This window comes from Oncorhynchus mykiss, chromosome 5, assembly GCF_013265735.2.
Source record: "Oncorhynchus mykiss isolate Arlee chromosome 5, USDA_OmykA_1.1, whole genome shotgun sequence".
NCBI lineage: Eukaryota > Metazoa > Chordata > Actinopteri > Salmoniformes > Salmonidae > Oncorhynchus > Oncorhynchus mykiss.
In genome coordinates, this window is record NC_048569.1 from 7074813 (window position 1) to 7101325 (window position 26513).

At 45.3% G+C, this 26513-nt stretch overlaps 1 protein-coding gene across 3 annotated transcripts in view; it reads right to left on the reverse strand.

Annotated features, from left to right (window-relative positions):
• Positions 1-26513, reverse strand: part of LOC110523130 (ras-specific guanine nucleotide-releasing factor RalGPS1) — a 295595-nt gene that overhangs the window by 206935 nt on the left and 62147 nt on the right. For all 3 annotated transcript variants that reach the window (XM_036976684.1, XM_036976683.1, XM_036976685.1), the window contains exons 2-5: positions 24274-24411; positions 20231-20335; positions 19792-19842; positions 6292-6375 (exon numbers count right to left, since the gene is read on the reverse strand). In XM_036976684.1, the coding sequence (XP_036832579.1) occupies positions 6292-6375; positions 19792-19842; positions 20231-20335; positions 24274-24405 (372 nt within the window). In that variant the 5' untranslated portion in view covers positions 24406-24411. The remainder of the gene's footprint in view (positions 1-6291; positions 6376-19791; positions 19843-20230; positions 20336-24273; positions 24412-26513) is intronic.

Sequence of the window (26513 nt, forward strand, 5' to 3'; positions counted from 1 at the left end):
GAGGTTGATCATGTGATGGAAGGGATGATTCAATACTCGCTATGACAACATGGCATTTTTATCTCAGCGGAGGCCAAGAGACACTTAAAAAAAAAAAAAAAAGGAGCTCAGTGTAATCCCACGGTGTCAATGAATCATTCACTCCTTAGGTCAACATAAACCTCCAGGAATGTATCAGTAGAACAATTTAAGTCAATAACATGGTTGATATCACTCCACTCCTTGGAGCATCTCTGAGCGATGTCTCCTTTCAAACTATGGCTTCATCCCAGCTAAAACGCTCCCAGGAAATGAACCCGCAGAGGAGAATGGAACCAAAGTTAAACAGACAACAACACATGGTAATGCTACACGGGATCAAGCTGAAAGATTTTTTAAAAAAATACATATTATACTAAAAGAACACGTTAACACAAATCCATATACTAAACGAGTCCAGCAACATAGCCAGGACCAATAGCATCACATATATGCTTCGGTCTGTTGTGAAATAACAGTGTGCATTTGTTTCCCCTCAGGACATTGGGTGAGGGATATAGCAAACCTACCATTTCTCAAACCGTAATCAAAACACATCCGTTGTGTGCAACACTACAGCGAAAAGGAAAACCTCCTTTAAACCTGCTAAATGTAATGCCAAAATGTAGATTTCCACCTAAATAGACATACGCAAAAGTAATTATCGCGAGGGCCATAAACAACGCATAGTAACGCTTATTACTCGTCACAACGTCATCTTTAGGCACCAAGTGACTTCATCCCTCCTCTGTGACCAAGAGGTCTTGTTTCAATACTACAAAATTATTTTGATATCCATCTGCGAACTTCACAACAAGATGCTGCTGCTTTGCTGCGATCGCTAGGCTCCTCCCACTTCATATGCCGTATTGTAAGCGGCGCTGCGAGGTTCACAGGCAGAGGAAATGGATCATTTGTTTGGATAGGCCAGAAAACTGTAACGTGTCAGGACAAGCGGGACAACCAGAGCGTTCACAGAGTTCACAGCAATTGATGTTGCGCCGTTCACGGAGCGCACTGTACACAAGAATGTCGGTCGGGAAATGGTGCAGAACTACTTAAAGTCCCCTAAATAGGGGAACTTACTGTTTAAAAAAGGTTTATGAATTCCTCGCCAATCAGCGACTAAAAAGTTTACATCCTTTTTCTCCCGTTTCCAAGACGCTATATATATAAAAAAAAAAAAATGTAATGCACGATTGGTTTGAACCATTCTGCTGATTATGCTTCAGTGGTCATGCAACAGTCAACATCTCAAGTGTTTACGGGAATCCAAGAGAGAATCCCAGATACCCTCCATGTTCGTGAAACAGTCACCCAGATGTCAAGGTTGTAAAAGGAAGCTGGAGGGGGAATTGGGATCTTTCAGAGGACCTCTTTCTCTCTGGCCTATGGAGGCGTATGCAGGTGACCCTTCAACAAGTACCCAACCTTCCTTCACGTGTGGCCATCTTTCCAGAACCATGGAGCCAGCTAGTCATGTTTGGTTTAATTGTGTCGTAAAAAAAAAACAGACCCTACCACCAGCTAAGAGACTGGTCATTTAAGTCATTTAAGTCTAAATATGGACTTTTATTTAAGTTAACTCAGCACTCTTCCATTTTGGCAACAAATGGGGGGGGAAAAAAAGAAAGGATTTATTTCAAAGTGGTCCTGATCTGTTTCTAGTTATGACTTGGCTGAAATGGTAACAAATGCTTCCATTATAAATAGATCATAAACGTAAATGGCTAAATATCAGCAATCCAAGTATATGCTTCTAAATTGCACTTAGAAAAAATGAGGACTGGGAAAATAAACATAACTTCTCCTTTGAGACAATTACATGTGTAATTACATGTGTACTTACGCAACTGAAAACAAAGGAATATTAAAGTTAGAAATGTGTGAGATTAAACAGGCCAATTACAGCAATTAAATGACTGTCAATAACTGTATTTTGGCATTAATGCAATTGCACGTCTTGCCTTGGACTGTACAATGCCTTCCGGGGGAAGACGGGAAAAAAATGGATTTTTTTTTTTTTTTTAGTTCCAACTTCCCGCAAATAAGTATGGACGTTCTACAAAAATCCCAAATGAATTGTACCTTTAGTGGTGAATGGACCAGGCTATTTCCAGTAGATCACTGAGTAGGGAGCTGCCTACAGTCCCCATGAGCCCCAACGTGGGGATAATGAACAGCCCTGTTGAAGAGCTGTGTCCAGCTGGATCGGCAGTCGCTGAGGAATGTCACCGTCAGTGTCGCTCGGTCCTCACATTAAAAGATATTCCATTCAAACCAAAGGTTTTCTTTAGATTACAAACCAGGGTTTCAAATGAAAACAATGTCTTTATTTCTTTCTATATCTGTACCCTCCGACTGCCAATAAAGACGGGGACAAAACGGGGGTGGAGTGGGACGGAGACAAAAGGGGGGTGGAGTGGGACGGAGACAAAAGGGGGGTGGAGTGGGACGGGGACAAAAGGGGGTGGAGTGGGACGGAGACAAAAGGGGGGGGGGTGGAGTGGGACGGGGACAAAAAGGGGGGTGGAGTGGGACGGGGACAAAAAGGGGGGTGGAGTGGGACGGGGACAAAAAGGGGGGTGGAGTGGGACGGAGACAAAAGGGGGGGGTGGAGTGGGACGGGGACAAAAGGGGGTGGAGTGGGACGGAGACAAAAGGGGGTTGGAGTGGGACGGAGACAAAAGGGGGGTGGAGTGGGATGGAGACAAAAGGGGGGTGGAGTGGGACGGGGACAAAAGGGGGTGGAGTGGGACGGAGACAAAAGGGGGTGGAGTGGGACGGAGACAAAAGGGGGGGGTGGAGTGGGACGGGGACAAAAGGGGGGGGTGGAGTGGGACGGGGACAAAAAGGGGGGTGGAGTGGGACGGGGACAAAAGGGGGTGGAGTGGGACGGAGACAAAAGGGGGTGGAGTGGGACGGAGACAAAAGGGGGGGTGGAGTGGGACGGGGACAAAAAGGGGGGTGGAGTGGGACGGAGACAAAAAGGGGGGTGGAGTGGGACGGGGACAAAAGGGGGTGGAGTGGGACGGAGACAAAAGGGGGGTGGAGTGGGACGGGGACAAAAAGGGGGGTGGAGTGGGACGGGGACAAAAAGGGGGGTGGAGTGGGACGGGGACAAAAAGGGGGGTGGAGTGGGACGGGGACAAAAGGGGGGGTGGAGTGGGACGGAGACAAAAGGGGGGGTGGAGTGGGACGGAGACAAAAGGGGGGGGTGGAGTGGGACGGAGACAAAAAGGGGGGTGGAGTGGGACGGGGACAAAAAGGGGGGTGGAGTGGGACGGGGACAAAAGGGGGGGTGGAGTGGGACGGAGACAAAAAGGGGGGTGGAGTGGGACGGAGACAAAAGGGGGGGTGGAGTGGGACGGAGACAAAAGGGGGGGGTGGAGTGGGACGGGGACAAAAAGGGGGGTGGAGTGGGACGGAGACAAAAGGGGGGGGTGGAGTGGGACGGAGACAAAAAGGGGGGTGGAGTGGGACGGAGACAAAAGGGGGGTGGAGTGGGACGGAGACAAAAGGGGGGGTGGAGTGGGACGGAGACAAAAGGGGGGGGTGGAGTGGGACGGAGACAAAAAGGGGGGGTGGAGTGGGACGGAGACAAAAGGGGGGTGGAGTGGGACGGGGACAAAAGGGGGGTGGAGTGGGACGGGGACAAAAGGGGGGTGGAGTGGGACGGAGACAAAAGGGGGGTGGAGTGGGACGGAGACAAAAGGGGGGTGGAGTGGGACGGAGACAAAAGGGGGGGTGGAGTGGGACGGAGACAAAAGGGGGGGTGGAGTGGGACGGAGACAAAAGGGGGGGGGTGGAGTGGGACGGAGACAAAAGGGGGGGGTGGAGTGGGACGGAGACAAAAAGGGGGGTGGAGTGGGACGGGGACAAAAGGGGGGGTGGAGTGGGACGGAGACAAAAAGGGGGGTGGAGTGGGACGGAGACAAAAAGGGGGGTGGAGTGGGACGGAGACAAAGGGGGGGTGGAGTGGGACGGAGACAAAGGGGGGGTGGAGTGGGACGGGGACAAAAAGGGGGGTGGAGTGGGACGGGGACAAAAAGGGGGGTGGAGTGGGACGGGGACAAAAGGGGGGGTGGAGTGGGACGGAGACAAAAGGGGGGGATGGAGTGGGACAGAGACAAAAAGGGGGGTGGAGTGGGACGGAGACAAAAGGGGGGTGGAGTGGGACGGGGACAAAAGGGGGGGGTGGAGTGGGACGGAGACAAAAAGGGGGGTGGAGTGGGACGGGGACAAAAGGGGGGGTGGAGTGGGACGGAGACAAAAGGGGGGGTGGAGTGGGACGGAGACAAAAGGGGGGGATGGAGTGGGACAGAGACAAAAAGGGGGGTGGAGTGGGACGGAGACAAAAGGGGGGTGGAGTGGGACGGGGACAAAAGGGGGGGTGGAGTGGGACGGAGACAAAAGGGGGGGGTGGAGTGGGACGGAGACAAAAAGGGGGGTGGAGTGGGACGGAGACAAAAGGGGGGGGTGGAGTGGGACGGAGACAAAAAGGGGGGTGGAGTGGGACGGGGACAAAAGGGGGGGTGGAGTGGGACGGGGACAAAAGGGGGGGGTTGGAGTGGGACGGAGACAAAAAGGGGGGTGGAGTGGGACGGGGACAAAAGGGGGGGTGGAGTGGGACGGAGACAAAAGGGGGGGTGGAGTGGGACGGAGACAAAAGGGGGGGATGGAGTGGGACAGAGACAAAAAGGGGGGTGGAGTGGGACGGAGACAAAAGGGGGGTGGAGTGGGACGGGGACAAAAGGGGGGGTGGAGTGGGACGGAGACAAAAGGGGGGGGTGGAGTGGGACGGAGACAAAAAGGGGGGTGGAGTGGGACGGAGACAAAAGGGGGGGTGGAGTGGGACGGGGACAAAAGGGGGGGTGGAGTGGGACGGAGACAAAAGGGGGGGTGGAGTGGGACGGGGACAAAAGGGGGGGTGGAGTGGGACGGGGACAAAAGGGGGGGTGGAGTGGGACAGAGACAAAAGGGGGGTGGAGTGGGACAGAGACAAAAGGGGGGTGGAGTGGGACGGGGACAAAAGGGGGGTGGAGTGGGACGGGGACAAAAAGGGAGAAAAAGAAACAAGCTGGCAAACCGCCTGTGAGATCGGCTAATAGTATTTCCACCCTGCGTTTCCAGTTAGGGAGCCACGTGAGGCCGATAGTAGTTTAATGGCATAGCCGTCGCCAGTTTGAGATCATTTGAGATCTAAGCTGCAGAGGGTATGAGCCCAACAGACAGGACCAAGTGGGAGCCAATGACACACAGAAACAGAGGTGAGAGCCAGCGTAACACGGTAAGCCTTTTCGATGCAAAAGCTTTGAAGCCGGGCCATTTTGTGACGGAAAAGTGTAAAAGAAAAACATATTGTAAGACTTCGAATCTCATTAAAAAAAATTAAAAAAGGACCACAACGAAAACAAGTCTCTTGACTTCTTTGTGTATGTATCCTCGGCAGTTTGGTATATGGATCTGTTGTCTGTGGTAACATTTTATGTATTTTAATGGTCTTTCACGTCTGGTTTGAATTATGCCTTATGAAGTGAAAAGAAGAGCAGGTCACAGAATAAGTGTATTCCATTAGCAAACACCTATTAAGGTTATTATGCCTCTACCAACGATGATGAGGGTAAACCAAATGATGACTGGTTTAATTTTTTTGTCCAGTGATGCCCATGGGATTAGGGCGGTGGGAGAAGATGAGGTGAAGAGATACGTCATCAAGGGAGTAATGAGAGAAAGGTAGGCCCACTGCTCTGCTACGCGATTCATTTCACCTTAAAGGGGTTTTCTCTAGACATAGAAAAGTAAACAGATCTCATTTTCCTCTTCCTCTACAAGTTCCCGAGGAACAAGGTTAAATAGTATCAGGTTTTTATAAAAAGACAAAAACACGCAACCAAGTTCTGAAGAAAAAAAACACCAGAAATGTATGAATGAACTACCTTTTATATGGTATTCTTTTATAAAATAGATCATGTGACAAAACCACATTTCATTTGGTGAATTCAGGAAATGAGCAGGAAGAACAAAAAAAAAACTATGTAAACAAATGGGTTTTGAAGGACTCAGTTAAAAACACCATTAAGTGCAAATATTGCTATAATAAATCAACATGGTGTGTGGTCCTCGCACTACAACTCAAGAAACCATGATATAAACCTAGTAACTCTGTTATATGCCATAATATAAACCTAGACATTCCGGTCTATGATGTGAATGTATTTGTGAACCGATTATTCAACAGAGAAACATTTCTTAATGAGAAGAAGGACGCACCTGGTTGAACCTCCGTGTAAACGCCACCACGTTGGGCGCCAGCCGGTGTTTCTCCTTCCTGTTCCATCCACAGCTAGCCAGCTCCTGCAACACAACAAAACACACAATCAATGTGATGGCTAACTCAACAATGAACAATGGTGGAGCTAAAATGCCTTTAGAAAGTATTCTCACCCCCCCCAAAAAAAGTGTGTTACAAATGAGATTAGATTGAGATTTGTTGGCATTGGCCGATGTAACCGATGTGAAATGGCTAGCTAGTTAGCGGTGGTGCGCGCTAATAGTGTTTCAAATTGGTGACGTCACTCGCTCTGAGACCTTGAAGTAGTGGTTCCCTTTGCTCTGCAAGGTGGCTGTTGTCGATGTGTGCAGAGGGTCCCTGGTTCGAGCCCAGGTAGGGGCGAGGAGAGGGACGGAAGCTATACTGTTACACCGACACACAATACGCCATAATGTCAAAGTGGAAATATGTTGTTTTTTGAAAATCCATTTGAGCAAATATCTCAAAACATGCATCCCGTTTTCAATAAGGCACTAAAGTAAAACTGCAAAAAATGTGAAAAAGAAATTAGCTTTATGTCCTGATTACAAAGCGTTATGTTTGGGGCATATCCAATAACACACTGAGTACCACTCTTCATATTGTCAAGCATAGTGGTGGCTGCATCGTGTTATGGGTATGCTTGTAATCGTTAAGGACTGTTTTTTAGGATAAAAAATAAACGGAATAGGGCTAAGCACAGGCAAAATCCTAGAGGATATCCTGGTTGAGTCTGCTTTCCATCAGACACTGGAAGATGAATTTACCTTTCAGCAGGACAATAACCTAAAACATAAGGCCAAATATACACTGAAGTTGCTTACCAAGAGGACATTGAATGTTCCTTTGGTGGCCTAGTTTCAGTTTTAGCTGAAATCAGCTCGAAAATCTATGGCAAGACCTGAAAATGGCTGCCTAGCAATGATCAACAACCAACTTGACAGAGCTTGAAGAATTAAAACAATTATACTGTGCAAATATTGTACAATCCAGGTGTACAAAGCTCTTCAGGAATTACCCAGAAAAACAAAATCAGCTGTAATCACTGTCAAAGCTGATTGTAACATGTATTGACTCAAAGAGTTGAATAGTTATCTAATCAAGACATATTAGTCTTCCACGTTGACATGAGTATTTTGGGTACGTCGTTGACAAAAAAAAAAAAAGACAATTAAATACATTTTAATCCCACTTTGTAACACAACAAAATGTGGAAAAAGTCAAGGGGTGTGAATACTTTCTGAAGGCGCTGTATAAGAAACTACATAAGAATGAGAACAACGAGGGTAATTCATTTCAAGGTTCATAGAGATGTCATGCTAAATTGCACAAAATCAGTTGGAAACGTTCTGAAGAGCACAGCAAAGCCTTGTAAGGACGTGATCTTTAGTTACGGGAAGAACTGAAAAGCCACTTGTATGCACATTGACTGAATAAATGTGTTAGTTTTCACCCACAGCTTTGAATACATGATCTAGTTTCAATTCTTGTTACTCACACCAATTACTTAATTCACATGGATTATTTTCATTAACAGAAACCTATACATGCCATTTGGTGGCAGTGAAAAGATGAAGGAATTCCAAAAACTTCTGATTTTCACTTTACAAGAATGAAGATGCCCAAAACTGGAAATAATGAATTCATATCACGGACACATATGGACTGTCACATTGCATTACTTGCAATGACAAAAACAAACCATAAACAGAAGTCTTCCAAGCGCGTCTGTAACTCGATAGTTCCACCTCAATCCACTCTGGCCTTTCTTTCCACCATATATTTTAACAGATGTTCCGATATCACAGGCAAGCACGTCTGCAGGGAGACGTTAAGCCAAATGATGTTCCTCTGGAAAAATAAAGGACATAACCGTGTCCCACAAGGCTGTATAGAGGAAGTCTGGGGAGTTTTATATATATACACAGTGCCTTGCGAAAGTATTCGGCCCCCTTGAACTTTGCGACCTTTTGCCACATTTCAGGCTTCAAACATAAAGATATAAAACTGTATTTTTTTGTAAAGAATCAACAACAAGTGGGACACAATCATGAAGTGGAACGACATTTATTGGATATTTCAAACTTTTTTAACAAATCAAAAACTGAAAAATTGGGCGTGCAAAATTATTCAGCCCCCTTAAGTTAATACTTTGTAGCGCCACCTTTTGCTGTGATTACAGCTGTAAGTCGCTTGGGGTATGTCTCTATCAGTTTTGCACATCGAGAGACTGACATTTTTTCCCATTCCTCCTTGCAAAACAGCTCGAGCTCAGTGAGGTTGGATGGAGAGCATTTGTGAACAGCAGTTTTCAGTTCTTTCCACAGATTCTCGATTGGATTCAGGTCTGGACTTTGACTTGGCCATTCTAACACCTGCATATGTTTATTTTTGAACCATTCCATTGTAGATTTTGCTTTATGTTTTGGATCATTGTCTTGTTGGAAGACAAATCTCCGTCCCAGTCTCAGATCTTTTGCAGACTCCATCAGGTTTTCTTCCAGAATGGTCCTGTATTTGGCTCCATCCATCTTCCCATCAATTTTAACCATCTTCCCTGTCCCTGCTGAAGAAAAGCAGGCCCAAACCATGATGCTGCCACCACCATGTTTGACAGTGGGGATGGTGTGTTCAGCTGTGTTGCTTTTACGCCAATCATAACGTTTTGCATTGTTGCCAAAAAGTTCAATTTTGGTTTCATCTGACCAGAGCACCTTCTTCCACATGTTTAGTGTGTCTCCCAGGTGGCTTGTGGCAAACTTTAAACAACACTTTTTATGGATATCTTTAAGAAATGGCTTTCTTCTTGCCACTCTTCCATAAAGGCCAGATTTGTGCAATATACGACTGATTGTTGTCCTATGGACAGAGTCTCCCACCTCAGCTGTAGATCTCTGCAGTTCATCCAGAGTGATCATGGGCCTCTTGGCTGCATCTTTGATCAGTCTTCTCCTTGTATGAGCTGAAAGTTTAGAGGGACGGCCAGGTCTTGGTAGATTTGCAGTGGTCTGATACTCCTTCCATTTCAATATTATCGCTTGCACAGTGCTCCTTGGGATGTTTAAAGCTTGGGAAATCTTTTTGTATCCAAATCCGGCTTTAAACTTCTTCACAACAGTATCTCGGACCTGCCTGGTGTGTTCCTTGTTCTTCATGATGCTCTCTGCGCTTTTAACGGACCTCTGAGACTATCACAGTGCAGGTGCATTTATACGGAGACTTGATTACACACAGGTGGATTGTATTTATCATCATTAGTCATTTAGGTCAACATTGGATCATTCAGAGATCCTCACTGAACTTCTGGAGAGAGTTTGCTGCACTGAAAGTAAAGGGGCTGAATAATTTTGCACGCCCAATTTTTCAGTTTTTGATTTGTTAAAAAAGTTTGAAATATCCAATAAATGTCGTTCCACTTCATGATTGTGTCCCACTTGTTGTTGATTCTTCACAAAAAAATACAGTTTTATATCTTTATGTTTGAAGCCTGAAATGTGGCAAAAGGTCGCAAAGTTCAAGGGGGCCGAATACTTTCGCAAGGCACTGTATATATATATTTTTTTTTATCACATTTTCCCCTTGGTTTGCGATGAGAAACCATTGAGCCAAGATCCTCTAAGAATTCAACCAATTAAGAAGAGGCAACTGTTAAATAAACCCACTTATATACACTGGGGCCCGAGAGCCTCTCCAGGTTGGGGTTAGCAACAGCTCAATACACCAGGGCCTGAGGGCCTCTCCAGGTTGGTGTTAGCAACAGCTCAAAACACTAGGGCCTGAGGGCCTGTCCAGGTTGGTGTTAGCAACAGCTCAATACACTAGGGCCTGAGGGCCTCTCCAGGTTGGTGTTAGCAACAGCTCAATAAACCAGGGCCTGAGGGCCTCTCCAGGTTGGTGTTAGCAACAGCTCATAAACAGCATCTGGAGCTCACAGCTAATTACAGAAAACAGGAGGGAGGATCACCAAGGTTATGGTCTTCAGGACATTCAAAGTGCTGCTTTATTTCACATTTTTACACCATTTTCCTCAATTTCTCTCGTCTCATCGCTGCAACTCCCCATCCGACTCGGGAGGCGAAGGTCGAATCATGCGTCCTTTAAAACATGACCGCCAAACCGCGCTTCTTAACACCTGCCAGCTTAACCCGGAAGCCAGCCGCACCAATGTGTCAGAGGAAAAACAGTTCAACTGACAACAGGAATCAGCCTGCAGGCGCCTGGCCCACCACAAGGAGTCGCTAAAGCGCAGTGAGCCAAGTAAAGCCCCCTCAGCCAAACCCTCCCCTAACTCAGACGATGGCTGGGTCAATTGTGCGGCATTTAAGGAACTCCCAATCATGACCGGTTGTGATACTGCCCGGGATTGTGATACTTAACAGGAGGCCTCACGCTCCCCCTTCAACAGGAGGCCTCACGCTCCCCACTAAACAGGAGGCCTCTCCCGCAAACTCCCCTTTATCTCTACTCCAGACAATACCCAGGTATAGGAATTTTCTACACTTGTTTTATTATCAAGGTAGAGTATATACAGTGTCTAGGAAGTAGAAAAAGATTTCAAACTATGGTATGGGAAGTAGGGGGTGCTAATAAAATGAGCAACAGGGAGAGCAGCAATTTATGATCAGATTATTTAAATTAGAACAGTGGCCATAAATTCACACTGTCAAACGGTTTCTTAAATTACATTGGACCTTTACAAGAGATAGTCAAAATGTACACACAATCCCAGCTAGCAGCTGCAGTAAAAAAAAGGCTAAACATTTAATCACACATTCTCTCATCTGCTTTTTCAAAAACAGACAGCTGAGACAAAAGCTTCTGTACAAAGTAATTCTTCACACACAAAAAAAGGTGTTCGCAAAAAAAAACTAGATTCCGGTTCCAGAGTATGATGCAGGCTTTCACACAGACACACTACCTCATCCCACCCCCTCCCATCACCACCCATGTATTTGGTGGGAATCTCCCACCTCCTTCATTAATCTCATTCCAAGTCCTGGAACACTCAGAAAGCTCCCATGTTGGGAGGAGACGACACGATTTAACAGTGAACTCCTTTCCTTTATGGGAAATTCCACTCGCTGACTTTTGATGTCTGATCTCGCAGGTAAAAATAAATAATCATATTTATATTGACTTTCCACCTCCATCTATTCGTCTGACTTTATAGGACATGCCGTACAGGGAACAGATTTATAAGTTACAACTCTTTCCCCCCTGAATCAGCAGGTTTTCTTAACTCTTGTCGGACCGTTGCCATGTGGGTAAAGTGATAGGCCGGAGACGTCTCACCTCAAAACTTAACACATTGGCTGAGTTGTGCTCTTACCACATTGGCTGAGTTGTGCTCTTACCACATTGGCTGAGTTGTGCTCTTACCACATTGGCTGAGTTGTGCTCTTACCACATTGGCTGAGTTGTGCTCTTACCCCATTGGCTGAGTTGTGCTCTTACCACATTGGCTGAGTTGTGCTCTTAAAAAAACTATTTTCCTTGTAGAAAGAAAGAAAGCAACAAAGGGTAGGAAGTGGCCATGACAGAAAATAACCACTTCTGCATTTAAGCCACGTTTACTGTACTGTATACAGGAAGTAGATGGTGGATTCTCTTTCACAGAGTGCTCTTACTGCGAGGGGGTTGGACAACGTGTGGAGCCATTGTAAATGCATGCACAATGTGTTCTATATGTGAAGACTTACATTCTGCCTTTCTATAGCTCAGATCCGTTGTTCATCAACAAAAGAACAAGACTCCCTATGGCATCTTTGCCCTTAACTTTGGACAACTCAGATTCAAGACCTGGCAAACCCATGTCAAGCTGAGAAAGCGTTTCCAGTATTCACCGTGACGTACGAGAAGGGGAAAAAACAACCCATCAATACTCCCTTTTCCGTCCACAACATTCAGTAAATAGTCTCCACAGCCAGTTGCTGTAGTGGTCAGAGGGTTGGCAGGTGGTTGGCTGTATGACCAGGGCCCAAGACCACCTTCCCGGTGCAAGGGGACCACTGACATATACCAACCCACTCTGTACAAATAGAGTCCTTCCCCCGCACCATCACTTGGTACTGCTGAAGGCCAGTCAACATGACAACAACAAAAAAGTAAAGTCTACAAAAAGGAACACATTTTTCACACCCTGAGTACATCATTGTTTGCAGGGGAGTAGGAACTAATAGAATAGTTTAGACCTACGGTGACAAAGATGGACGAAAACGAAGCACAATAAAAACGTGGATATTTTCACCATAACAATGTGGAAGATTCCTAAAGTCTAAATTAAGTCATCTAGCAAATTGCTATACATTAAAAACAAACAACCACTTGGATATTCAGCACCTAAACAATGACAGGGTGTGAATAGTCAGCGAAGCGGTCAGAGCACTTCTATTCTAGTTTAATCGAATATATTTCTGCTGTGAAGAGATGTATTTAGTTAGTTAGTTTTCCATTGCTTTGTTGCTACTTGAGTATCTTCTACACGGCTCAATAAACAAGGGATTGCGGCTGTGCATGCAAAAATGGCACGATTCTCATACAGACCTTGAATTGAAATATCTTGATCTACTACAAGAAATCAATGTTTTGTTCCACAGGTCTGGAGAAAAAAAAGGAAGAAAACTAGGACAGTCAGTCAATGTTGACAAGGTTAAACTCTCTTTAGTGGTACTTTATAACCCCTAGGACTCAAAATGATCTTCAGTCTCTCAAATCACTGTTGCCATGACAGCATTAGTTTAACAGATGTTGCCTTGCCTTGTGAATTTGCTCAAAACCTCCAAAGTTCTGAGCTGACTTCCAGAAGGGTGATGCCCTAAGCAGCTGCGAAGAGAGGCTGGTAATGTGTTCACTTTTAAATGGGCACCAGTTAATATTTATACATCTTGAAATAATTTTTGCATTTAGGCATCAAGTTAGATTCATCTAAAATAAACAGATTACTGCATGAGCAGTCGAGAGCAGTTTTCGAAAAACTGAAAATCCTAGGTGACGTAAACTTCTCACTTTCCATCTCTATAAACGAAGGAAGTACCAACGGAGTCAGTAGGTTACGAAGACTTCTCACTTTACATCTGTATAAACGAAGGAAGTACCAACGGAGTCAGTAGGTTAAGAAGTAATTGGAGAGGGACCACTGGAGGGAGTGAGTGAGTGAGTGAGTGAGTGAGTGAGTGAGTGAGAGTCTGAAAAGGAGTGACTAGTACATTATGTTGCATGACGCGTTCACGTTCATAGAATGTATATTTAATTTCCTATTGTTAACAGGTACAATAGGTTTGTTCCTCCTGAGGAAAGATGGGAGCGAGGAAACAGTTGAATTGCAACATCCCTGCGGTCACTAATAAACCAGTGAGTGTGACATGTACAGTATCTGACAAGAGCTTACGTCAACGCTTCACAAACTATCGCCAGACATTGAAATATGACGCAATTTCAGGGCTATTGAGTTTTACTGTGCACCGTGCCAGTATATTGCACAGCAGTGATTTATGGTGTTGTTTCACAGCATCTAGACACACTATCTGTTTATTATTTATTCTATTGGGTAATGTGCAATGTCATCCAAGCGATATTTGTGTATAAAAATCATCTGTCAGAGTCTTTAAAAAGTGTTGCTAAATACAACACACGACGAGCGGTACTCGCCCATTCGTCTACAAGGGAGAGGAAGAAGATACAACTCAGAATTCAGATCCATGAAGGAGAATTCTCTACTACCTGTTGATACAGTTTCATACAGTATACCAGAAAAATGTATACGCCACTCGGGCTGCACAGCGGCCACGCCACTCGGGCTGCACAGCGGCCACGTCACTCGGGCTGCACAGCGGCCACGCCACTCGGGCTGCACAGCGGCCACGCCACTCGGGCTGGCACAGCGGCCACGCCACTCGGGCTGGCACAGCGGCCACGCCACTCGGGCTGGCACAGCGGCCACGCCACTCGGGCTGGCACAGCGGCCACGCCACTCGGGCTGGCACAGCGGCCACGCCACTCGGGCTGGCACAGCGGCCACGCCACTCGGGCTGGCACAGCGGCCACGTCACTCGGGCTGGCACAGCGGCCACGTCACTCGGGCTGGCACAGCGGCCACGTCACTCGGGCTGGCACAGCGGCCACGTCACTCGGGCTGCACAGCGGCCACGTCACTCGGGCTGCACAGCGGCCACGTCACTCGGGCTGCACAGCGGCCACGTCACTCATTGGATTCACCATTCGACAGAGTTGCGGTCAATTCCATTTCAGGAAGTAAACCAAAATTCCAATTCCAGGATTGTGGAGTAATACCTACATGGTTCAAGCAGACCACTATATTCCCTTGTGCCCAAGAACGCCAACGTAACCCAGTCTCAATGACTAATCGTCCCGTAGCACTCACATCTTGGAAAGGCTAGTCATGTCTCACATCAACACCATCATCCCAGACACTCTGGACCCACTCCAATTCCCATTACAACACAACAGATCCACAGGTGACGCAATCTCTACTGCACTCATCACTGCCCAGTACCACCTGGAGGAACAGTTATGTGAGAATGCTGTTCAATGACTACAGCTCAGCATTCAACATCATAGTGCCCTCCAAGCTCAATCAGTGAGCGAAGGACCCTGGGACTAAATGACCTCCCTCTGCAACTGGATCCTGGTCTTCCTGACGGTCCGCCCCAAGTGGGTAGAGAAACCAACAAAACATACACCACACTGGCCCATCAGAGATGCGTGCTTAGTCCCCTCCTGTACTCCCTGTTCACCTCATGACTGTGTGGCTGCGCACGACTCCAACACCATCATTAGGTTGACACGACGGTGGTTGTCCTGATCACCGACGACAATGAGACAGCCTATAGGGAGGTCAGTGACCTGGCAGTGTGGTGCCAGAACAACAACCTCTCCATCAACATCAGCAAGACAAAGAGCTGATCGTGGACTACAGGAGATGAAGGGCCGAGCACATTGACAGGGCGTGAACATTGACCCGTGAAGCGTGTAGAAAGCGTCAAGTTCCTCGGTATCCACATGACTAAGGAATTATCATGGTCCCTACAGACACACACCAACTTGTGAACAAGGCAAGACAACACCTCTTCCCCCTCAGGAGGCTGAAAAGATTTGGCATGGGCTTTCAGATCCTCAAAATGTTATACAGCTGCACCATTGAGATCTTCACTGGCCGCATCACCACCTGGTATGGCAATGGCTTGGCATCCGACAACAAGGTGCTACACAGGGTAGTGCGTACGGCCCAGTATGTCACTGGGGCCAAACTCGCTGCCATGCAGGACCTCTATACCAGGAGGTGTCAGAGGAAAGCCTTTTTAAAAAATTGTCAAAGACTCCAACCAACCAAGTCACAGACTGTTCTCTTTGCTACCCCATGGCAAGCGGTACCGATGCACCAAGTCTGGAACCAACAGGACCCTGAACAGCTTCTACCCTCAAGCCATACGACTGATAAATAGTTAGTTAAATAGTTAACCAATAGCTACCTCCATTGACCCTTTTTTGCAACTCTTTTGACTCATCACATACACTGTCGTTACTGTTAAATTATCTATCCTGTTGCCTAGTCACTTTATTCCTACCTACAGTATATGTACATATCTACATCCCTGAACAAAAAAACAACAAAACAAAACATTTAGTATTTTATTTGGATCCCCATTAGCTGTTGCTGAAGCAGCAGACATACCTATTCCAATCCATTACCCCCATAGGAAAACATGACAGCAGGCTGCAATGGTTTACAGCAACTCATTATTTGAACATGGGCATAATTTTACAGCTTAAATTATGTTTTTAGGTCCGAAGGTGTATGAACAGTCCCTAGGGCTGAGGCAGTTTTTATAAGGTGACTACAATTATAACATATTTTTTTTTAAACAACCATTAGAAGGGCAGTTGTCAGCGAGTGGATTTCATTTTCACTCAAGTAAAGACTTTGTCAACATGTATTAAGTTCATATAATCTTATTGGAGTTCAAATCTGTGTTTAAGCTAGGCTACTTAGTCCATTTATTTATTTTCAGCTAGAGAAACCCAGGGGTGTCTGGCACCTATTATGGTGTTAGAATAGTCAGGCTTGTTAGAGTTTAGGCTGCTGGGAAATTTATACACTTTAATTACCAGATTTTTCCAGTGTTAAATATCATCCTTCTTAATTGGGCGGCAAACTGTTGAGATTCTTTGGAGCAGAATACATTTTAAAAGGTCCCTTGCCACGTTTCTCCCAAACAATTCGTTCTATTTGGAAGAAAAAACAAACACCTCAGGGCTGTGTTGAGGTGGGATTTAGAGTCTTGTTCACAAGGCCAACATCCATCAGGGAGGTTAGTCTTAACTGGGCGTTTAAATCATTCCCGTAATTGCCTTTGACCCGCTCTCGTTTGTACACGATCTACAGATATCAACTGACCCTGACATGTCATTTTGTTCCTCCCCAAACAGCGTAGAAACGTAATCTGTGAAAATGTTGCCAGGTAGGCTGTTAAAACATTGCCAGGCCACTATATTTTGTCGTCTACACCAAGGAATCTCTACTTTCTTTCCAAATAACTGACGTTATAAAAGTAGACAGTTGTCAAGGGGCTGGGGAAAATATAATCATGTCTTGTTGATATGCAGAGTCACACTCTGCATTGACCTCTGCCCAATTTATTATTATTATTTTTTTAAATATAGTTTTAGACACTTCAGAAATGGAGTGAGGCGGTTATTTCTTCTAAACAGCTAAATGGCAAGTACAGAGCAGCTGTACCCATCCTACTGCGATCCCTGTCAAGTACTGAGCAGCTGTACCCATCCTACTGCGATCCCTGTCAAGTACTGAGCAGCTGTACCCATCCTACTGCGATCCCTGTCAAGTACTGAGCAGCTGTACCCATCCTACTGCAATCCCTGTCAAGTACTGAGCAGCTGTACCCATCCTACTGCGATCCCTGTCAAGTACTGAGCAGCTGTACCCATCCTACTGCGATCCCTGTCAAGTACTGAGCAGCTGTTCATATCCTACTGCGATCCCTGTCAAGTACTGAGCAGCTGTTCATATCCTACTGCGATCCCTGTCAAGTACTGAGCAGCTGTTCATATCCTACTGCGATCCCTGTCAAGTACTGAGCAGCTGTACCCATCCTACTGCGATCCCTGTCAAGTACTGAGCAGCTGTTCATATCCTACTGCGATCCCTGTCAAGTACTGAGCAGCTAGCTGTACATATCCTACTGCGATCCCTGTCAAGTACTGAGCAGCTGTACATATCCTACTGCGATCCCTGTCAAGTACTGAGCAGCTGTTCATATCCTACTGCGATCCCTGTCAAGTACTGAGCAGCTGTTCATATCCTAGTGCGATCCCTGTCAAGTACTGAGCAGCTGTTCATATCCTACTGCGATCCCTGTCAAGTACTGAGCAGCTAGCTGTACATATCCTACTGCGATCCCTGTCAAGTACTGAGCAGCTAGCTGTACATATCCTACTGCGATCCCTGTCAAGTACTGAGCAGCTAGCTGTACATATCCTACTGCGTTCCCTGTCAAGTACTGAGCAGCTGTACATATCCTACTGCGATCCCTGTCAAGTACTGAGCAGCTGTTCATATCCTACTGCGATCCCTGTCAAATACTGAGCAGCTGTTCATATCCTACAGCGATCCCTGTCAAGTACTGAGCAGCTGTACATATCCTACTGCGATCCCTGTCAAGTACTGAGCAGCTGTTCATATCCTACTGCGATCCCTGTCAAGTACTGAGCAGCTGTTCATATCCTACTACGATCCCTGTCAAGTACTGAGCAGCTGTACATATCCTACTGCGATCCCTGTCAAGTACTGAGCAGCTAGCTGTACATATCCTACTGCGATCCCTGTCAAGTACTGAGCAGCTAGCTGTACATATCCTACTGCGATCCCTGTCAAGTACTGAGCAGCTGTACATATCCTACTGCGATCCCTGTCAAGTACTGAGCAGCTAGCTGTACATATCCTACTGCGATCCCCTGTCAAGTGGAATCCACGCTACACGTGACACTGAAATGGATAACATTTCAATCAGGGGCCCTTAAACACAGACTGTAAACTAGCTTCATTTTAATCTCAGGAGGACTGAAGTGGTAAACAATCAGTTGTCACTATTTTGAAGGTCCCTTTTGTCGATGTTTCTATGCTCACCTGCCCACGGACTGCAGATGTACAGTGAATTAGGTTGCACCTCTACGTATGCTTTTTTGTTGCTGTACATTGTCCACGTCCAAATAAAACAAACGCAGTATTAATTTCACCATTACGATGGTTTTAATATGTTTGTCTCTGAATGTTTACGTATTGGCAAAGAGCAGGTGTTTGAATCTCACTGGACGAGTTGTCAGCAATTCTAGCATCTTGAGCATAACCAAGACACTGGCTCCAATTAAAAGGCCCGCCTTGACTCATGAGAACAGCATAAACCTCTGCTACTCCTGAAGGCTCAGAGGAGAAGAGTTGGATGGGAACAAAGCATTTGATTAGTGAAACTAGGCTCGTTTTTTTTTTCCCGCATTGGTGACTGTTACTCATTAACGATACCCAGTGCCGTCATGCACTTTACACTTCAGACGCTTGGAACCTCGGCGCGTTCCAGCGTCTTCTCACGTAGACTGAGCCTTTTCTGGATTCTCACAGACGTACGAAGGGAACTTGTTGCGCAAGGTCAGGCTTGAGGAGTTCTCTCAGATCTGCCCTGGCAAAACGGGACACAAATCATGTATGGAAAATGTACCGCTTTCCAAATGAGTGGTTTTATTTTTCTCCCCGCCCCCAATCTAACTACTGACTGCATACATTTGATCTTCATTGCCACTCTCCTCCCTTCTGAAGGGTAATAGTTTGATTGCCCAGTGCCTTGGACTTTATTTTCTATCACGCAGACATAAAATAACTTTCTGCAACACGGAATACAGTGCATCATCGGGGGGGGGGGGTCCGAGGTTGTCTGTCATGCAGTGATACACAGTGAATCCCCTAATATGACTTTCATCAAGTACAAGAAATGTAATAATATGATGCTTCTCATCAACATGACATGGAACCTTCAGTTTGACCGGGGATGGGGATGGGATGGGGGGGGGGGGGGGGGGGGGGTCGCAGTAGCTCGTGGGTCTACGTACTCCCATCCATACCCCACCCATGCAGTCAGAGCCGGCGTCAGCCTTTTTTTTAGGGGCCCTAAGAAAATACAAGATGGCTAGGTAGTGCAGCATCCAGCATTATGTATTAATGACATGGAAACAGAACACCTGTAAAACTGGTCTGGATCAGACGACATTGTCATTTACAACAGCTGAACCTTCGTTCCACTCAAATCATGCATATCATTGTGGACGAACACACACACACACACACACAGGTCTTTAAAAATCAAGGTATGCTTTGATCTTTTTGCACATCCACTCTAATAACACGTTGTTAGGAAACAGGGTTTTTCTCTTACCTCTGGATGTATTGCTTTGAATACTGGAGCATCCATCAATGTGATTTGACCCTAAAATAACAAGAAGAAGAAGAACGCTATTCAAACCTCCCAAATATACAGAAGAGTAATGCATGTCTAGGTAGGAGTAAATGGCTGTGGATTACTTTGAAGGACATCCACAGAGGAAAATAATGCATTATAATTCCTAATTGGTGCAGTTAAAGAGCTGCCGTACATCACAAGGCCTAAACGGTGCTCTCGGGCCAGAAGAGTCTCCGGTTTCACATTCAACAGAATATTCAATTAATAACAAGTATTTCGCTACACTCGCATTAACATCTGCTAACCATGTGTATGTGACAAATAAAATTGGATTTGATTTGATTTAAATTAAACAATACAGTGATATAACATCTCCGTCGAGGCATGTCTTCTGGGTATCTTTGGCTGTACTCACAGCAAACTCCTCGGGCGTCACCTTCAGCACGTCAAACACAACGGCATCGTAACTCTTGGAGAAGTCCAAGCCCGGCCCATCCAGAGAGTCCGAGCTGCTGCTTCCCTGAGTTCACAAAAGAAAAACATAGATTGGTACGTGTTGTGAGGGGGATATGCAGAAGAAGCAAGACAAAACTAAACAATTTAAATTAACCCAACAGACAAAAATATTTTCTTGTGCGTTCATTTTAAAAAGATTGACCAATTGGAGGTGGGCCGAAAGCAAAAAATACATGAATTTAACAGATACAGAGACGTGATGAATCAGATACACAACGATCAATATTAGATAAAGAAATAAGCTTCAGAGACAAAGTAAGAGTAAATGCAGAGCAACAAACAATCCCAACAGTCACGCCATCTGTACATGGACATTTACAAGACACTATAGAAGTGTTGATTGGGAAACACTTCCTGGACACACCTACACATTCAAAAGGTTTCTCATTATTTTGACAATTTTCTACATTGTAGAATAATAGTGAAGACAGTCAAACTACGAAATAACACATATGGAATCATGTAGTAACCAAAAAAAAAAGGTGTAAAAATCCAAATTTATTTTAGATTCTTCAAAGAAGCCCCCCTTTGCCTTGACAGCTTTGCACACTCTTGGCATTCTCTCAACCAGCTTCACCTGGAATGCTTTTCCAACAGTCTTGAAGGAGTTCCTACATATGCTGAGCACTTGTTGCATGCTTATCCTTCACTCTGCAGTTCAACTCATCGCAAACCATCTCAGTTGGGTTGACGGTCAGGTGATTGTGAAGGCCAGGTCATCTGCTGCAGCACTCCATCACTCTTCTTGGTCAAATAGCCCTTACACAGCCTGGAGTGTAAACAAATGATAGTCCCACGAAGCGCAAACCAGATGGGATGGTGTATCGCTGCAGAATGCTGTGGTAGCCATGCTGGTTAACCTCTTGAGTGTAGGGGGCAGCATTTAGATGTTTGGATGAAATATGTACCAAAATGAAACTGCCTATTTCTCAGGCCCAGAATCTAGAATATGCATAAAATTGTCAGATTAGGATAGAAAACACTCTAAAGTTTCCAAAACTGTCAAAATATTGTCTGAGTATAACAGAACTGATATTGCAGGCGAAAACCTGAGGAAAATCCAACTAGGAAGTGCTGTTTTCCTGAAAGCTCTGTTCCATTGCATGCCTTCCCTCCATTTAAAGGGATGTCAACCATATTCCTTTTCCTATGGCTTCCACATGGTGTGAACAGTCTTTAGACATAGTTTCAGGCTTTTATTCTGAAAAATGAGCGAGAAAGATCACATTGCGTCATTGGAAGGCTGGGTGCCAGCAGCGTTTTGAAATGCGCCAACAGAGTGGAGTAGACATTTTCTCTTTCTCTCCTATTGAAGAAGCTACAGTCCGGTTGAAATATTATCGATTATATATTGTAAAAACAACCTGAGGATTGATTATAAAAAACATTTGACATGTTTCTACGAACTTTACGGATACTATTTGGAATTTTTGTCGTGACCGCTCGAGCGGATTTCTGAACATAACGCGCCAACCAACTGGAGGTATTTTGGATATAAAAATAATCTTTATGGAACAAAAGGAACATTTATTGTGTAACTGGGAGTCTCGTGAGTGCAAACATTCAAAGATCAAAGGTAAGTGATTGCTTTTCTGACCAATCTACTTTGCTGCTAGCTGTTTGTAATGTTTTGTCTGCTGAGAGAGATGTCCTTACATAAACGCTTGGATAGCTTTCGCCAAAAAGCTTTTTTTGAAATCTGACACGCCAGGTGGATTAACAACAAGCTAAGCTGTGTTTTGCTATCTTGCACTTGTGATTTCATGAAAATTAAATATTCTTAGTAATTTAATTTGAATTTGGCACTCTGCAAATCAGCGGATGTTGACGAAAATTATCCCGCTAAAGGGATGGGTGCGCCAAGAAGTTAACTGACTTGCCTAGTTAATTGAATTCTAAATAAATCAGACAGTGTCACCAGCAAAACACCCCCACACCATCACACCTCCTCCTCCATGCTTCACAGTGGGGACCACACATGCAGAAATCATCCGTTCACCTACTCTGCGTCTCACAAAGACACAGTTGGAACCAAAAATCTCAAATTTGGACTCATCAGACCAAAAGGACAGATTTCCACAGGTCTAATGTCCATTGCTCGTGTTTCTTGGCCAAAGCAAGTCTCTTCTTCTTGTTGGTTTCCTTTAGTAGTGGTTTCTTTGCAGCAATTCCACCATGAAAGCCTGATTCTGTCTTCTGTATAACCACCCCTACCTTGTCACAACAACTTATTGGCTCAAACACATTTAGTAAGGAAATTACACAAATACATTTTAACAACGCACACCTGTTAATTGAAATGCATTCCAGGTGACTACCTCATGAAGCTGGTTGAGAGAATTCCAAGAGTGTGCAAAGCTGTCATCAAGGCAAAGGGTGGCTACTTCGAACAATCTCAAATATAAAATATATTTTGATTTGTTTAACACTTTTTTGGGTACTACATGATTCCATATGTGTTATTTCATAGTGTTGATGTCTTCACTATTCTTCAATGTTGAAAATAGTATTAAAAAAAAGAAGGAAAAACACATTGAATGAGTAGATGTGTCCAAACTTTTGACTGGTACTGTAGTTCAAGGAGGCTTTGTCTCCATGGTGATATGCTTCAGACAGTGTCAACTGCGTTTATTTTCAGCAAACTTATCACGTGTAAATATTTGTATGAACATAACAAGGTTCATCAACAGACAAACTGAACAAGTTCCACAGACATGTGACTAACAGAAATTGAATAATGTGTCTCTGAACAAAGGGGGGGTTCAAAATCAAAAGTGACAGTCAGTATCTGGTGTGGCCACCAGGTGCATTAAGTACTGCAGTGCATCTCCTCCTCATGGACTGCACTAGATTTGCCAGTACTTGCTGTGAGATGTTACCCCACTCCTCCACCATGGCACCTGCAAATTCCCGGACATTTCTGTTGGTAATGGCCCTAGCCCTCACCCTCCGATCCAACAGATCCCAGACGTGCTCAATGGGATTGAGATCCGGGTTCTTTGCTGGCCATGGCACAGCACTGACATTCCTGTTTTGCAGGAACTCAGGCACAGAACGAGCAGTATGGCTGATGGCATTGTCATGCTGGAACGTCATATCAGGATGAGTCTGCAGGAAGGGTACCACATGAGGGAGGAGGATGTCTTCCCTGTAACGCACAGCATTGAGATTGCCTGCAATGACAACAAGCTCAGTCCAATGATGCTGTGACACACTGCCCCAGACCATGATGGACCCTCCACCTCGATCCCGCTCCAGAGTACAGGCCTCGGTGTAACGCTCATTCCATCGACAATAAAGGTGAATCCGATCATCACCCCAAGTGAGACACAACCGCGACTCGTCAGAGAAGAGCACTTTCTGCCAGTCCTGTCTGGTCCAGCGACGGTGGGTTTGTGCCCATAGGCGACGTTGTTGCCGGTGAGGTCTGGTGAGGACCTGCCTTTACAAGCCCTTAGTCCAGCCTCTCTCAGCCTATTGCAGACAGTCTGAGCACTGATGGAGGGATTATGCATTCCTGGTGTAACTCTGGCAGTTGTTGCTATCCTGTACCTGTCCCGCAGGTGTGATGTTCGGATGTACCGATCCTGTGCAGGTGTTGTTACACGTGGTCTGCCACTGCGAGGATGATCAGCTGTCCGTCCTGTCTCCCTGTAGCGCTGTCTTAGGCGTCTCACAGTACAGACATTGCGATTTATTTCCCTGGCCACATCTGCAGTCCTCATGCCTCCTTGCAACATGCCTAAGGCACGATCACGCAGATGAGCACAGACCCTGGGCATCTTTCTTTTAGTGTTTTTCCAGAGTCAGTAGAAAGGCCTCTTTCTTTTTTTTTGTGCTGAGTTTACCTTTCCATTCAGTGTGTTCAGATCAGTACTTAAGATAGGCTCGATGTCACTCCTATCAAATTTTGGCTGAAGTAGAATCAGTCCTTGTTCTTACCACTGAGGAGGCGGAGTTAATGCTGGCGCCATCCGAGAGACCGTTCCTACGGTACATGCTCACGACAACGTGCAGCGGGGGGATGGGGGGGCGACCAGGGCCCTTAGCTGGACAGCACACATGACCTCTCATCCATATCTGGAACAAAAAACAAAAATGGAAGAAGGTTCAAGGTTTCATTTTGAATAGCAACAAGACACAATGGGTCTGCAATGGAGCAACAGTCTACAAATAATAGGCTACAGTTTCCAAAATGGTTTTGTGATGGAAAAATGGGGAAACAAAACCAATTAGCAACACCACCTTAATGTTCTCTACTTGGCCCGAAACAAAAAGAAGGCTAACAAGAGGAACCACCGCATTGGAAATAGACCTTACAGTCTTGTAGCAAAATATCCCACAACTGCAAAGCAAACAATGTGAACATTCAGGTCAAGACTGAACAGGGTAATTCCACAGTAACACTTCGACACGGATTTCCAAGTTTTTTTTATTTAATTTTTTTTACTTTTAAAACCGTTTTTTTCCTTCACAATTTTGTGATATCCACCTGGTAGTAGTGAGTCGAATTATGGATATGAAAGTAATTTTCCTCGTGTTTCACAAGTTCGGACACCACAGCACAGTAGGGTAGAGTAAAGTTCAGTACAGTGCAGTAGAGCACAGTATAATATATCTTTGTATTGTACTGCTCTACTAACTGTACGATTCAAACCTGGGAAACATACGTCTATAATAGGGTTTAGATTTGGTCCAGTCCGGTCCGTCTGTGGGTGAGGATGCTGGATACAGCACGACAGGGTAGGTGTCAGTAAGAGCTGGGAGAGGTGACATTAACTGAAGAGTGGGAGGGAGGGGTTGTCCACTCTTGGTTTGACCATCAGACAACAGAAAGACAAATAAAAGAGCTATGAGCTGAACATAACAGTCAGTGGAAGGGAGGACAGTAACAGGAGACACTATGAGCTGAACATAACAGTCAGTGGAAGGGAGGACAGTAACAGGAGACACTATGAGCTGAACATGACAGTCAGTAGAAGGGAGGACAGTAACAGGAGACACTATGAGCTGAACATAACAGTCAGTGGAAGAGAGGACAGTAACAGGAGACACTATGAGCTGAACATAACAGTCAGTGGAAGGGAGGACAGTAACAGGAGACACTATGAGCTGAACATAACAGGAGACACTATGAGCTGAACATAACAGTCAGTGGAAGGGAGGACAGTAACAGGAGACACTATGAGCTGAACATAACAGAATGTCAGTGGAAGGGAGGACAGTAACAGGAGACACTATGAGCTGAACATAACAGGAGACACTATGAGCTGAACATAACAGCCAGTGGAAGAGAGGACAGTAACAGGAGACACTATGAGCTGAACATAACAGAATGTCAGTGGAAGGGAGGACAGTAACAGGAGACACTATGAGCTGAACATAACAGGAGACACTATGAGCTGAACATAACAGTCAGTAGAAGAGAGGACAGTAACAGGAGACACTATGAGCTGAACATAACAGTCAGTGGAAGAGAGGACAGTAACAGGAGACACTATGAGCTGAACATAACAGAATGTCAGTGGAAGAGAGGACAGTAACAGGAGACACTATGAGCTGAACATAACAGTCAGTGGAAGGGAGGACAGTAGCAGGAGACACTATGAGCTGAACATAACAGTCAGTGGAAGAGAGGACAGTAACAGGAGACACTATGAGCTGAACATAACAGTCAGTGGAAGAGAGGACAGTAACAGGAGACACTATGAGCTGAACATAACAGTCAGTGGAAGGGAGGACAGTAACAGGAGACACTATGAGCTGAACATAACAGGAGACACTATGAGCTGAACATAACAGAATGTCAGTGGAAGGGAGGACAGTAACAGGAGACACTATGAGCTGAACATGACAGTCAGTAGAAGGGAGGACAGTAAGAGGAGACACTATGAGCTGAACATAACAGTCAGTGGAAGGGAGGACAGTATTAGGAGACGACACTATGGTTTGTAACTTAATTCAGTTGCATTAAAATTCAGTTGCATTTTTTTCCTTCTAAAGTTTGAACCACTTAATAATTAATATACAAAATGCATATCAGTATAAAAAAAAATACCCCTAGAACTAATTTGGTAGGTCCATTACTTACTGTGAACTTTCATAATGCAACCCTCCTTACGAGGCAGAGAAATGTGAAACTATCTTAAAGATGTGTCGGTTTTTGAAAACAAGGAACACAA